The following is a 14999-nucleotide window of genomic DNA, read 5'->3' on the forward strand; positions in this document are numbered from 1 at the left end:
CTCCTCTGCCCCGAAGCATTTGCCTGGAGCAGGGCAAGGCGTGGGGGGCCTCTGCCCCTGTCCCCCCAGCCCTAGCACACGCACCACTGCCCTCACTCACCGCTGACAATTTCATTCAGCTTCTCCTCTCTCTGGTCCTTGGAGTAGCGCGCAGCAAGCCCTAGACACAGAGCTCCCATCAGACCCCCGCTCCCCAGCACGCTCCCAGCAGCGCAGCCCCTGGCCTGGCCAGCCAGGCTGTGCCCCCTCCTGCACCCCAGCAAGGTCATTGCCCGAGGGGGGCTGGAGCAAGGGCCCAGTCGGGGGGCTCTGGGGGCAACAGGGCTGCGCCTCACTGCCAGGGCAGTGCCTGGGGCTGCCAAAGGCTGCCCAAAGAGGGACCCAGGGGCTGGGCTCACCAATGAACCTGACGGCCTCAAGTCGCAAGACGGTCTGAGAGTCCTGCAGGTAGGGCTGGCTCTGCTGCAGGTATTCTTCTACTCTGTCTCTGCCCTGCTGCAGCTGGAGAGAGAACACAAGGTCACGGGGCTTGCAGACCCTCCCCAGGGTCTCCTCCAGCATCCTGGGGACAGGGAGGGCAGAGGGGCCTGCAGAAGAGCCCCCTGGGGCTCTGTGCTGGAAGGAAGGGAGCGAGGATGCAGCTGCAGGCGGCGGGCTCTGGCCGGGCACGTTTGCCCAGCTGGGGCTGGGGCCTGTGGGGTCGTCCTTACCAAGCACTCCCCGATCCTCCCGGTCTGTTCTGTCTGGGCCAAGTGCTTGAGTTCTTTGCGTCGCAGAAACTTTGCAGCGATGACAAGAGCTTCCCCAGAGGCCTGTGGAGCAGCAGAGGTTGGGACATGGCACCACAGCCTTGGGAAGGAGACCCTCTGTCCCCTCCTCTTGGCAGGGCTGCGAGCCTTTCCCAGCATGTTATGGGAGGCTGTGGTGGGGGACAGCGTGCACTGGGTTCAATGGCCAGGGCAAGGACACGGGACTGCCACCATCGGAGGCAGCTCACGCTGCCGGCCAGAGATCCCCCAGAGCATCCCTGTGGTGTCGGCACACCCTTGCCCACGTAACTGGTCAGCTCTGAGATCTGTACCTTTGCTACGCTCTCACTCTGGTCTCTCATCCGAAAGTAGAGTGGGAGAAGGCTGCTGTGCACTTTCCTCTTCATTTCCTTCTGCCTTTGCCGCAGCACAGCCTCCGTCACGGCTTGGAAGAGGCAGATGGAGTGCTCGCGCACCTGGCTGGACTCCTGGCGGGGAGGAGGACAGGATGAATTTCAGCAACAGCTGCTGCCCGCCCATGGGGAGCAGGGGCATTAGCGCGGCTGATGCGAAAGGGAGATCACAGAACTGTGAGATGCTTCAGCGCTGGATCCTTCCCAGAGGAGCTGCTCAGCAGCCCTGCCGGGGCAGCTGCAAGGCCTGGTGCCCGTGAAAGGCAACGCAGTCGGTTGCCATCACAGGCTGCCCGCCAGCCACCCCACTTTCGCCACCAGCCGCACCAGCCATGTCCAAGCAGAGCTCCCCAGCGGCTGGGCTGACGAGGAGACTGGGAAGGCCCTGCCTGAGTGCTGCCCACGGGGCCGGGCTGAAGGGCAGCCCTCATTACAGGGGGCCCGGCTGAGGGCTCGGGCTCCCGCAGCAGACTTACATGGTCAAAGATTGGCAGGAGCTTCTCAGCCAGCTGCAGAGCCGTGCGACTGGCCTCTCTCCTCTCCACATGAGCCATCACATTGCTGAGCACAAGCAGGGCCTTCAGCACGACGTCTGTGTTGGTGTCCTGCAGGGCCTCCAGGATGTCTGGCAGCACGACCTGAATTCTTCTTGCCTGTAGGAAAGACACAGTTTCCCTTCCGTGAAGCCGTGAGAGACCACCCTGGGCAAAGGGCTGTGGTTCCTGAGCACCAGCCTCCTGCCTTGCTTCCTGGCAGCTGGCATGGCAATCGCCTCCTGCAAGCAGTGGCCGCGGGCGCACTACAGGGATGCGGGGAGAGCAACGGGGAGGGATGGGAGGGCAGAAGAGCAAAGCCCCAGGCTGCCAACATGGCTTTGCTTGACGATGGCCCGCTCACCTTCTCAGGGCTCTCTGACACGGTGGAGAGCCCTTTGAGAACCATCAAGCGCATCGCTGGGCTTGGGTGCTTCAGGTAACTCTGGAGGTGCACTGGGTTACCAAACTCCTCTTCAGAAATGTGATTCTGGGCCAGCATCTGCAAGAAAGAGCAGGGAGAGCCTGGCAGGGCCTACAGGGCTCCCTGCAGCCTCTTCTTCTCCCGCCTTTGGGCAGGGATGGAGCAGCGCGAGCTGGCACCAAAGAGGCACCAGGCACGGCTGGTTACGGGGGCTTGCCGGCCCTGCCGGCCCCAGGGACGATGTGTCCGTACGTCCTGGGGGAGCTGGCAGGTTGGGGGTAGATGGGGACAGGGCTGTGCCTGTGTGCCTGAAGGGGCACGCGCAGCCCTGCTGGGAGCAAGGTTTCATCTGGGAACTCACAGCCAAGCGACGGATGCAGGTGTCTTCTGTGACCGCGGTGCACCAGTCGCACAGTGGCAAGTCTTCCATCAGCGCGTTTAAAACCTTCTCCAAGGCCTGCGGCATGGCCAGAATCACCTCCCACATGCCCAGGGCAGTGCTGCAAGCCCAGAATACTCTGTCAGTGGGGCTGCCTCAGCCACAGGGCCGCGGCCTGGGCCAGCCCCGTAGGACCCAGGCTGTCCTGCGGCCCCTGTGACTTGGGGAGCGCTGGGGGCCCAGCCTGGGCAAGCAGGAGGGGGCTGAGCTGCCGTTCCCTGGGGGCAGGGGGGCTCTGGGCTGCCTTGGACAGCTGGGCTGCTGCAGCCCTGGCTGGCCCAGTGGGGCTGGAAAACATGGGTGGGATGGAGGGCTGTGCTGATGGAGTGACAGGCTGCAGACCTGTCACGTGGCGGGGAGAACTTCAGCAGCTTCTGGACTTCTTCCCTGGACATCTGGTTGGTCAGTTGGAGAAGCAGGGAGTCCAGGCAGCGCCGCACTGATGCCGTGTGGATGCTGTCCAGGTTTTTCCTGATGCATTCCATGATTATCGGCACCTGGAGGGAACACAGGTGGGAATGGTGTGTCCACCAGACTGCAGCCATTTCCACAGCTGCCACTGAAACTTTGGCCCCTTCCATTGCTCCCTGCTGGCTTCAGGTGGCTTCTTGGAGCCCAAGAGACCTCCATGTGGCGGGGAGGGAGGGAGGGAGGAAGTGAGAGAAGAAGGGAGGGAATAAAGGAAAGAGGGAGGGAGGGAGAGAGGGAGGATCAACACCTGAAAGAGCTCAAGGGCAGGGCAATGGCCACAGGCCACTTACATCTGTCAGCCAGTAGTCAGGGTCCTCCAAGGCTGCATCCAGCACGCTGCAGGCCCCCTGCTTGTCATGGATGCTGGAGTCTGGTAAAGCTTCAAGGGCTGTGAGGATGACGTCCAGCCTCTCAGAAGGGAAGAGGTATTCTCCAAATGCCTGTGGGAAGGAGGAGGGGAGGGAAGACATGCCGCACTGAGTGTCCCAAGGGTGCTGCTTAGCTGAGCAGCAAGGGCAGCTCCAGAGAGAGGGCCCTCAGGGGGAAGGAGTGAGGATGGGGCGTATGGCGACAGAGTGCTGGCCCTGCAGGTAAGCAGGGCTTGCTGGTGGCCAGGAGGGCTGGAGCTGCTGCCGGGACACAGGGGAGCAGCCTTCGCATAGCCCCAGCTTGGGGACACGAGGAACCCTCTCACCAGGGCGAGTGAGGCCGTGCCAGCCCCACCGGTTCTGGACCCTTTTGCTCACACGAGTTGCCTGCTGATGCTACGGACAAGATTCCCAGCAAGGCCGGAGCTCATTACCTTGGCGATCTCACAGGGAGTGGAAATTTTATACGAAGGATATGTCGTATCGTTTAACTTCTCGCGCCTCTCTGCATAATTTTCCATGTCGTTTGTCAGCAAGCATTCTAAACAGAGGGGAACACCGAAGAGTCGGTAGGGAAGAGCATCTTTGCCAACAAGCTTGCCAAATGGTGAAAAGCACTTTCACTAGGAATGGTTGAGGAGGGAGGCTCAGACCCATGGTGAGGAGAGTGGTGGGCAGGGATGTAGAGCACAGGGTGACGGCTGCTGGGAGCAAGAGGGACCTCAGGGATGATGCAGAAGGCAGAGAAGCAATGGCGTTGGGTGCCGTGGGGGTAGCAGCGTGTCACAGACCCCTTCTGCTCGGGGTCAGGATGTGCAGGAAGCTCCCTGACATCTGCTTGCAAGACGGCAGGGAGCAAACAGTCAAGGAGAATTCTGGAGGGCGACACCATCCCTGGTGATGCATGGCTGGCTCTGCTGTCCACTCCTCAGGGAAGATGTGGTTTGGGAAGTGGTAATCGATTGATGGCTTAGACTGGGGAAGACCTCAAAACAGCGTGGTAGGTGATCTGGGGAGGGTTGAGAAGGACAGCAGCAGAGAACTGCTCCTGGACTTCCGTAAGCATTTAGCTTCTGTGGAAAACGATAGCCAGAATCCTGCGGGAAGCTGCTGTGAGGAGCAGAGGTGGTCAGGGAACCTGGCAGACTTCCGTGGACAGCCTCCACCAAGCAAAAGAACAATCCTTCAGAATACTCAGGGAAAAGAAGCAGACATACCAGCAGATGTCTGTGTGCAGACGGACGCTGCCCACCACACCTTCTCTTACCTCTTCCGTCTGAGATGATTTCGTAGAAGCAAAAAAGAGCACCCAAAGCTGTGCAACTGATGGAATCTGTGCCACTGCTGAAAATGAAGAGGTGTCCCAGCAGCTGGCCCAGGATGGGGATGTAGAGCTCTCTGGGATCATCGTGGCTGTCCTTGTATTTTTCGTTGTAGTCTGAGATCTGGGGGAGGGAGGGAGGAGAGACGAAGGGCTTAGTGGAGGCAGAGCCGGCCCCTGAGAGAGCAGGGCCTGGGGAGGGAAGAGCAGGGGCAAAGGAGGGACGAAGACCCTTGCTTCAGGGTGCTGAGGCCCTCACATGCATCCAGACTTGCCTTGCAGGCACCCCTGAGAGGCAGGATGTTCTGGGATGCAGGAAAGGGTGGAGGGTTCCTTGTTCTTACCTCATCCACAAAATACGAGAGGATGAAAGCGCTCAGCCTCTCAATCCTCCTCATAGCTCTCTCACACACAGCTGAGTTTTTGGAGCCAGCAAAGTCCAGCAGCACCTGCAAGGAGAGAAGTTGCTGGGCTGACAGCGGTCTGCAAATGTGACCTGAGAGGATTCTTTGGAAATTCTTTGCAAATGCCAAACCTCCAAGATATTCTGCAACTCTGTGCTGACGCTGGCGGGGGGACAGTTGCGTACGAAGGCCACCAGCATGGGGTCCATGGCATTCATAGTCTGCAAGGAGGACAGAAGATCATCAAATTATTTCTGTGGCCCTTCTCAGCCCCAGGAGCTGGCTCTGAGCCCCTCTGGAGCCCAGGGGTGGCTTTGGGGCTAAAAAGCTGCTGCGTGCAGACCTCCTGCAGCACAGGATCAGGCCAGGGAAGGGGAAGGGGAAGAAGGGATGAGGCTGGGAAAGCAAATCTGGGCCCCGGCCCTGCACTGGTCTCCAGTTGTCTCAGCACGGGGAAGCAAGGCAGGGAAGGCCCAGCGGGACTGGGGGGGTGCCGGTACCTCACCCAGCACATACCTTGGTGTAGAGCGCTCTTTCTGTCTCTGGCACATCCGACCGCGGAGGCAGAAAGAAGACGCTCCTGTAGCACGCATTCCGGAGACTCTCCTTTTTGCCATCCAGTGCTGTCGGCACGGTGTTGCTGAGGGAGAGAGAGAGAGGAGCCTGTTGGACGCAGTGCCTCGAGGCTTATGAAGGAGGACACGGACCTCCCTTGGCCAGGCATCCCCGGGAGGGATGGGCAGCCTCCCTGCCAGCTTCAGGGCCACCAGGACATTGCCCTGGGGATGTGCTGGCCCAACCAGGGGCTGGGCAGTCACCTGAGGACGGTGACAGTCTCCATGGCCTTCTGCTGAAATTCTGTGCGCAACCTGTCCATGGGCTCCTTTTCCAGCAGCGCCTGCAGAGCACAAGCGGGATGAGAGCTTGCAGCCGCCGGCACCCAGCACCAGCAGAGCCAGCGCTGCCCCAGTCCCGGCCTCCCAGGGGGCTGGTGCCGGGGGGCCTTGCCCCTTCCCCAACCCGCCGCACATCCTCTCACCATGATGTTCTCCACCAGCTTATTTTTGCAGCAGAAGGCATGCAAGTCCAGCGACAAGCCCTTCTCGTTGACAATTTTGCACAGAGCGCAGATTTTGCTGAGGAACAGCATCTTCTGCTCCTCCTTGTCCTGGCAGCCACAAAGACACCAACAGAGCGTTAGGGGGACATCCACGGCCAGCAGGACCAAAGCCTTGAGGGGTCTGGAGCTGTGTGGGACACCCGGAGGCCACGGCTCTGCCCAGCCAGCAGCCCTCCAGCAGCCCCGCAGCAGAGCCGTGGCAGCGCCAGGAGCACGGCTGCGATGCAAGCGGTTGCCGTTACCTTTTCTGTGCCGCTGACATAAGCCTCGATGAATTCTATGGCCGAGTCTTTGAACAGATCCCATGCCTTAACTGCAAAAAAGGAAAGCGAAGAGTGCTGCAGAGCGGGGCTGAATGCAGGAGTGAGGAGAGGAAGGGCCCCAGCCCCAGAAGGACGTGGGGAGGCCGCGAGGATGCCCAGAGGCTGCAGCAGCTCTGCTGGGAAGAGAGGCTGAGGGAGCTGGGCTTGTGGTGCCTGGAGAAGGCTGCGGGGGGGACCTCGCTGTGGCCTCCCAGTGCCCAAAGGGGCCTCCAGGAAAGCTGGGGGGGATCTTCATCAGGGAGGGCAGCGACAGGACAAGGGGTGACGGCTATAACCCAAAAGAGGGCAGGTTTCTTTCGGTCAGGGAGGGATTTCTATCCTTCACGCCCAGGACGGTGAGGCCCTGGCGCAGGCTGCGGTGCCCCCTCCCTGGCGCTGCCCACGGCCAGGCTGGGTGGGCTTTGGGCAGCCTGGGCCGGGGGGAGGCGTCATGATCGCTGAGGTCCCCCCCAGCCCAAAGCGTCCTGGGATTCTGTGGTGCTGCGGAGGAAGCTCAGCCCCGTCGGCCCCGTGCCCGCTCCCCTGGCACAGCCTCCCCGCGGGTGCCTCCCGCCAGCCCAGCGGCTTCTTGCCGCCCAGCCCCGCCGCAGGGGATGGGATGGGGCCCCCCCCAACTCTCTCCCACCCCGGGCCAGGCCACGCTGGGCCCCGACCCTCCCCACCTTGTCTCACAGGGACCCTCACTTACGGGGTTTCTCCAGCAACATGGTCTCATCGATGGGCTCTGACAGGTCCATGTCCTCTGACAGGCTGCATTCCTCATCCAGCAAGTCTTCCAGGCCCAGCTCGCTGACCTCAGCTAGGCTGCTGCCCTCTGCCAGCAAACTGTCCTCTGCTGGCCAGTTGCTGCCCTCAGAAGACCAGGTCTCCTGCCAGGCCAGCCTGGGCTTTCTGGGGGGGATGCCTCCCTCCTCATTGGAGTCAGAAAGAGTCTCTGGAATGGGAATAGGGCCCTTCAGGATAAAACGGCGGCTCCTCCGGGCAGGCGGTGGCGGCATTGTGGGACGTGGGCTGTGCTCAGGGACTCCTCGAAGGCCCTGTGCTCCTGCCCTGTCTGTCACTGCCGTGCACCGACACTGAGGGTCTGAGCCACGGCTGCACTCTTATAAGGCGGACCCCTGGCGTGTCACCAAGGGATGTCACAAAGGGTCCCATTGTGACACGCGCCTGGGCTGAGTGGGTCCCAGGCGTCCGGGCGCTGTAAGTTCGCGGGCGACACCAAGCTGGGCAGGAGGGTTGATCCGCTTGAGGGCAGGAAGGCTCCGCAGAGGGATCTGGACAGGCTGGATCGACGGGCCGCATCTAAAAACCCGTCTAAAATCCCATCTAAACGTCCCCTGGCACAACTCGAGGCCGTTTCCTCATGTCCAGGTCTCGGGCTGCAGGGTGTGCCCGCGTGTTCTGTCAGGGTTGTGGCAAATGGGGCCACATCAGGCTGGAAGCCGGTCACCAGTGGGGTCCCCCAAGGCTCCATTTCAGGGCCAACTCTCTTCAATGTTTTCATAAACGATTTGGGTGTAGGGCTAGAAGGTGTTTTGAGCAAATCTGCTGATGATACTAAACCGGGAGGAGCTGTTGACTCTGCTGAGGGTGGACAGGCCTTGCAGAGAGATCTGGACAGGTCGGAGAGCTGGGCGATCACCAGCCGCACGAAGTTTAACAAGAGCAAGTGCCGGGTCCAGCACCTGGGAAGGGGCAACCTTGGCTATACGTACAGACTGGGGGACGAGACGCTGGAGAGCAGCCCCGCAGAGAGGGATCTGGGGGTTTTGGTTGACAGCAAGTTGAATAGGAGCCAGCAGTGTGCCCTGGCAGCCAGGAGGGCCAACCGTATCCTGGGGTGCATCAAGCACGGCATCGCTAGTCGGTCGAGGGAAGTGATTGTCCCACACTGCTGGAGTTTAAGCGTTTGGACTGTGCTCTTAGTCATCCGGTCTGAGTTTTTGGGTAGACCTGTGTGGTGCCAGCAGTTGGACTCGATGATCCTCATGGGGTGCATCCATGGGTGCTGAGGGAGCTGGCGGAAGTCATTGCTAAACCACCCTCTGTCATCTTTGATAAGTCATGGGCATCAGGAGAGGTGCCTGAGGACTGGAGGAAAGTAAATGTCACTCTGGTCTTCAAAAAGGGCAAGAAAGAGGACATGGGTAACTATAGACCAGTCAGCCTCACCTCCATCCCTGGTAAGGTGATGGAACAACTTATCCTTGGCATCGTCCCTAGGCATATCAAGGATAAAAGGGTCACTAGGGGCAGTCAGCGTGGCTTCACCAAGGGGAAGTCATGCTTGACCAACCTGATAGCCTTTTACGAGGACATAGCCAGGCGGATAGATGATGGTAAAGCAGTGGACGCGGTGTATCTTGATTTCAGTAAAGTCTTTGACACCGTCTCCCGCAGCATCCTTGCAGCTAAACTGAGGAAGTGTGGTCTGGATGATCGGGTGGTGAGGTGGGCTGTGAACTGGCTGAAGGGAAGAAGCCAGAGGGTTGTGGTCAATGGGATGGAGTCGAGCTGGAGTCCTGTATCCAGTGGAGTCCCTCAAGGGTCGGTACTGGGACCAGTGTTGTTCAATATATTCGTCGATGACTTGGATGAGGGAATGGAGTGCGCCGTCAGCAAGTTTGCTGATAACACAGACTTGGGAGGAGTGGCTGACGTGCCAGATGGCTGTGCTGCCACCCAGTGGGACTTTGACACGCTGGAGAGTCGGGCAGGGAGAAATTTAATGAAATATAACAAGGGCAAGTGTAGAGTCCTGCATCTGGGCAAGAACAACCCCAGGCACCAGTATAATCATAGAATCATAGAATATCCCGAGTTGGGAGGGACCCGTAAGGATCGTGGAGTCCAAAGTATAAGTTGGGGACTGCCCTACTGGAGAGCAGTGAAGGGGAGAGGGACCTGGGGGTCCTGGTGGACGGCGGGATGACCACGAGCCAGCACTGTGCCCTTGGGGGCCAAGAAGGCCAACGGCATCCTGGGGGTGGTTAGTAGGTCGAGAGGGGTTCTCCTCCCCCTCTGCTCTGCCCTGGTGAGACCGCACCTGGAATATTGCGTCCAGTTCCGGGCCCCTCAGTTCCAGAAGGACAGGGAACTGCTTGAAAGAGTCCAGCGCAGAGCCCCGAGGATGGGTAAGGGAGTGGAGCATCTCCCTTAGGAGGAAAGGCTGAGGGAGCTGGGGGGTCTTTAGCTTGGAGAAGAGGAGACTGAGGGGCGACCTCCCTCATTAATGTTTATAAATACATAAAGGGTGAGTGTCAGGAGGACGGAGCCAGGCTCTTCTCGGTGACACCCAATGGTAGGACAAGGGGCAATGGGTGCAAGCTGGAACATAGCTTAACTATGAGGCAAAACTTTTTGACTGGAACAGGCTCCCCGGGGACGTGGTCACGGCACCGAGCCCGTCGGAGTTCAAGAAGCGTTTGGACTGTGCTCCCGGTCATCTGGTCTGAATTTTTGGGTAGACCTGTGTGGAGCCAGGAGTTGGTCTCGGTGATCCTTGCGGGTCCCTTCCAGCTCGGGACATTCGAGGCTTCTAGACACGCTTCGAGGAATTCATTCGTGGATATTTGGGTTAATTTTTAGGTCGTTGGCCCCATGTGGAGCCAGGAGTTGGTCTCGGTGATCCTTGCGGGTCCCTTCCAGCTCGGGACATTCGAGGCTTCTAGGATTCGTGACACCCTCGAGGAATTCGTTCTCAGCCATTTGGGTCAATTTGGGGGCAGTTGGTCCCGTGTGGAGCAAGGATTTGGACGATTCTGTGACCCCGGGGCGGGGGGGGGGGGGGGGCACTGGGTTCTCGGAGGACACCGGGGGGGCACCAGGTCCCCCTTCCCAACCCCTCGCTGGTGATGGGCCCCACTTCGGGGCGTCGCCCCTTTAAGGAGGCTGCTGCATTTACGGGGGGGGGGGGCTGGGCCGACCGGACGGAGGCGTGGTCAATGGAAGGGAGGGGCGTGGCCGAGCGAAGAGGGCGTGGCCTAGCGGTTTGGGGGGAGCGGCCGAGCGGTGGGGGCGTGGCCGAGGGGTGGGGGCGTGGCCGAGCGGTGGGGGGGCGTGGCCGAGCGGCGGCGGCGCGGCCGAGCGAAGGGAGCAGGGCAGAGCGGCGGGGGCGTGGCCGAGCGAAGGGGGGCGTGGCCGAGAGAAGAGGGCGTGGCCGAGCGAAGAGGGCGTGGCCTAACACCGGGGCGGGGCGGGGCGGGGCGGGGCCGCCGGGTCGCGGCCGCCCGGTCCTTCCCCCCCCCCCCCTCCGCCCCATCTCCCCCCCCCCCCCCGCCGCCCCCCCGGTCCCGCCCCGCCGCTGCCGCCGCTACCGGAAGGGCCCGGCCCGGCCCCAGCCGCCGCCGCCAGCATGAGGTGAGCGGCCGGGACCGGGCCCAGCCCCCGCTACACCGGGGAGGGGTCCGGAAGCACCGGGAATTGGCACCGGGGGGGGGCTCCGGTAGTACCGGGGGGGGGCCCGGTGGCACCGGAGGGGCTCGGAAGTACCGGGGGGGGGTGGGCCGGTGGCACCGGGGGGGGGTCGGTGGCACCGGGGGGGTACCGGTAATACCGGGGGGGGGGGGCCCGGTGGCACCGGGGGGGTACCGGTAATACCGGGGGGGGGGGCCCGGTGGCACCGGGGGGCACCGAGATCTGGCACCGGGGGGGACGGGAGGGCAGCGGGAGGTCCCCCGGGGGGATCCCGGAAGCCCCCGGGGGGGGGTCCCGGTAACACTGAGGGAACCGGGGGGGGGGGGCACCGGAAGCACCGGGGGTAACCGGGAGCTGCACGGGGGGGGGGGGGGGGTAGTACTAGAGGGGGGGCACCGGGGGCTTGCACCGGAAGCATTGGGGGGGGGGGGGGGCACCGGGAACTTCACCGGGGATTGGGGGGGGCGGTCCTAGGTAACACCCCCCCCCCCCCCCCCGCCGCTTTCCGGGAGCAGAGGAGGGGGGGCTCGGTGCTGCCCCCCTCCCCCCCCCCCTTCCCGTGCCTCCGTTTCCGCCCCCGGGGAGCCCCGGTGGTCCCGCGGTGTTTGGGTAGGGCCGCCACAAACACAGCCCCCCCCCCCCCCCTCCAGGATGTGCCCGCCCAGGGGAGGGGCAGCGGCCGGAGCCGTTGGGAAGAGGAAGGAAAAGGGGGGGGGGGGGGGGGGTAACGGGGGGGGGGGCAGCACCCGCTGGGAGCCCCGGGGGAACCCCAAGTGCTGGGGTGCCCCCACCCATGGGTGCCGGTGTCATGGGGGGGGGGGGCTCACCCCTTGGGGGGGGGGGCTGGGGGGGGCTCACCCCTGGGGGGGGGGGGCTGGTACCGGGGGGGGGGTGGTCTTGTTTTGGGGTGCCAGCACCCATGGGTGCACATATTGGGGGCCCCCCCCACCCATGGGTGCTGGGTGTGTGCTGGGGGGTCCCATACCCATTCCCCCCCCTCCCCCCACCCATGGGTGCTGGTGGAAGGGGTGGTGAGGGAGGGGGGGGGGTTCCCCATTTGTGGGTACCGGTACTGGAGAGGTTCCCATTTTGGGGTGCCAGCACCCGGGGGGGGGCTCCCCCCACCCATGGGTGCTGGGGGGGGGGGGGGCGGGGGTTCACATCTATGGGTACCGGTTCCACAGGGTTCGCTTCTTAGGGTGCCAGCACCCATGGGTGCCCATTTTGGGGGTCTCCCCCCACCCATAGGTGCTGGGTGTGTGCTGGGGGGTTCCATACCCACGGACCCCCACCCATGGGTGCTGGGAGGAAGGGGGGGGAGTCACATCTGTGGGTACCGGTTCCGGGGGGGTCCCTTTCTGGGGTGCCAGCACCCATGGGTGCCCATTTGGGAGGGGCTCCCCCCACCCATGGGTGCTGGGTGCCCCCTGGTGTTGTGTGCGTGCTGGGGGGGGGTCCCATACCCATGGACCCCCCCACCCATGGGTGCTGGTGGAAGGGGTGGTGGTGGTGGTGGTGGGGGGGGGGGTTCCCCATTTGTGGGTACCGGTACTGGAGAGGTTCCCATTTTGGGGTGCCAGCACCCGGGGGGGGGGGCTCCCCCCACCCATGGGTGCTGGGTGCGTGCTGTGGGGTCCTGTACCCACGGACCCCCACCCATGGGTGCTGGGAGGAAGGGGGGGGGGAGTCACATCTGTGGGTACCGGTTCCGGGGGGGTCCCTTTCTGGGGTGCCAGCACCCATGGGTGCCCATTTGGGGGGGGCTCCCCCCACCCATGGGTGCTGGGTGTCCCCTGGTGTTGTGTGCGTGCTGGGGGGGGGTCCCATACCCATGGACCCCCCCACCCATGGGTGCTGGTGGAAGGGGTGGTGGTGGTGGGGGGGGGGGGGGGGGGTTCCCCGGGGGGGGGGGGGGTTCCCCATTTGTGGGTACCGGTACTGGAGAGGTTCCCATTTTGGGGTGCCAGCACCCGGGGGGGGGGCTCCCCCCACCCATGGGTGCTGGGTGCGTGCTGTGGGGTCCTGTGCCCACGGCCCCCCACCCATGGGTGCTGGGAGGAAGGGAGGGGTCACATCTGTGGGTACCGGTTCCGGGGGGGTCCCTTTCTGGGGTGCCAGCACCCAAGGGTGCCCATTTGGGGGGGGCTCCCCCCACCCATGGGTGCTGGGTGCCCCCTGGTGTTGTGTGCGTGCTGGGGGGGGTCCCATTCCCATGGCCCCCCCACCCATGGGTGCTGGTGGAGGGGTGGGGGGGGGGTGGGGGGGGGGGGGGGGATCCCCATCCGTGTGTACAGCGGCGGGGGGGGGGGGGGGTCCCACGCTGGGTGCTGGTGATGATGTCGTGTCCCCCTCCCCCCCGCCACCCATGGGTGCCCCCCGGCCGGCCACGCAGCGAGACGGTGCTGTGCAGCGCCCGCGCCACGGTGCTGCTCTACGACGAGGCCCAGAAGCAGTGGGTGGCGGCGGGGGGGGGCCCCCAGACCCCCAGCTGCGTCCAGCTCTACCACCACCCCGGCACCCACGCCTTCCGCCTGGTGGGGCGCAAGATGCAGCCCGACCAGCAGGTGGGGGCACCCATGGGTGCTGGGGGGCGGGGGGCACCCGTGGGGGCGGGGGTTAATGAGGTTTTGAGGACTATGGGGGGGCTACGGGGCACCCACGGGTGCGGGGGGGGGGGGTTATGGGGCACCTGGGGGTGTGGGGTAACTCTGGGTATGGGCACCCATGGGTGCTGGGGGGGGGGGGGCACCCGTGGGGGCGGGGGTTAATGAGGTTTTGAGGACTACGGGGGGGGGCTACGGGGCACCCATGGGTGCTGGGGGGGGTGTTATGGGGGCACCTGGGGGTGTGGGGTAGCTCTGGGTATGGGCACCCATGGGTGCTGGGAGTTATAGGGCGTGGGGGGGGGGTGCAATAGTGCACCCATGGTCGGGGGGGGGATATGGGGGCACCCATGGGTGTCAGGAAGGTTGCAATAGGGCACCCATGGGTGCAGGGGGGGGTGTTATAGGGTCCTTGGGTGCTGGGGGGGTGATGACGGGGTACTCATGGGGGGGGGGGGGGAGGAACTGCAGGGCACCCATGGGTGCCCAGGGGGCTGTGGGGCACCCATGGGTGCTGGGGTGGGGGGGGGGTGCTATAGGATCCCTGGGTGCTGGGGGGGGGGGGGGGGATTGATTACGGGACACCCATGGCGGGGGGGGGGGGGGGGTTGTTACGGGACCCCCACGGGCGCAAGGAGGGCGGGTTAAGGGGCACCCGTGGGTGCCGGGGTGCACCCATGGGTGCTCACTACCCCCCCCCGTCCCCCCCCCCCAGGTGGTGCTGAACTGCCCGCTGGGGCGGGGGCTGCGCTACAGCCAGGCCACCCCCCAGTTCCACCAGTGGCGGGGGCCCCGCTGGGTCTGGGGGCTCAGCTTCGGCGCCCCCCGCGAGGCCGCCCTCTTCGCCGCCGCCGTCCTGCGGGCGCTGCGGGCGCTGGAGGAGGGTGAGCACCCTTGGGTGGCGGGGGGGGGGCACCCTAAGGCACCCCCAGTTCCCCCCCCCCCCCTCCCCCTTACACACACCCTGTGACACCCCCCCCCTCATAGGGCCCTCGCAGCCCTGGACGGAGCCGGAGACCCCCGAGGAGAGTCAGGAGAGGTGGGTGCCCCCCCCCCCCCCCCCCAAAAAAAATAATGGGGGGGGCCCATGGGTGCTGGGGGGGGGGGGGGCACTGTATTTTGCGGGGGGGGGCACCGTACTTGGGGGGGCACCCTGTGCCGTGGGGGTCTTGGGGGTGTTTTGGGGGGGGGTCTCTGTTCTATAGGGGATTGGGGGGGGGGGTCCCATGTTGGGGGGGGGCATCTGTGGGTGCCCCCCCCCCCCCTCCCCGAGGGTGGGGTCTGTGGGTGCCCTTGGGGGGGGGGGTGTTTACCCCTATGGGGGATTGGGGGTTGGGGGGGGGGGGGTGCTGGGGGTCTCTGTGCCATGGGGGGGGGGGGTCTCCACATCATGGGGGGTGGGGGGGTCCCATTCC

At 64.2% G+C, this 14999-nt stretch overlaps 2 protein-coding genes across 2 annotated transcripts; one reads left to right on the forward strand and one right to left on the reverse strand.

Moving 5' to 3' along the window:
• Positions 1-100: 100 nt before the first annotated feature.
• Positions 101-7613, reverse strand: LOC121063352 (the record flags this gene model as incomplete). The annotated part of the gene is made up of 18 exons (XM_040543772.1): positions 7254-7613; positions 6485-6555; positions 6162-6290; positions 5941-6020; positions 5639-5762; positions 5254-5343; positions 5063-5167; positions 4665-4842; positions 3832-3938; positions 3320-3469; positions 2901-3055; positions 2481-2619; positions 2060-2197; positions 1639-1815; positions 1082-1237; positions 711-812; positions 399-501; positions 101-160 (listed from the first exon to the last, which is right to left on the reverse strand). Coding segments are annotated over exons 1-18 (2374 nt in total), but the record flags the coding sequence as incomplete, so codon positions are not given.
• Positions 7614-10857: 3244 nt separating this feature from the next.
• On the forward strand, positions 10858-14642 carry LOC121063353 (vasodilator-stimulated phosphoprotein-like; the record flags this gene model as incomplete). The annotated part of the gene is made up of 4 exons (XM_040543773.1): positions 10858-10924; positions 13374-13545; positions 14300-14468; positions 14572-14642. Coding segments are annotated over exons 1-4 (417 nt in total), but the record flags the coding sequence as incomplete, so codon positions are not given.
• Positions 14643-14999: the final 357 nt, after the last annotated feature.

Source organism: Cygnus olor, unplaced genomic scaffold (assembly GCF_009769625.2).
Source record: "Cygnus olor isolate bCygOlo1 unplaced genomic scaffold, bCygOlo1.pri.v2 scaffold_217_ctg1, whole genome shotgun sequence".
Taxonomy (NCBI): Eukaryota; Metazoa; Chordata; class Aves; order Anseriformes; family Anatidae; genus Cygnus; species Cygnus olor.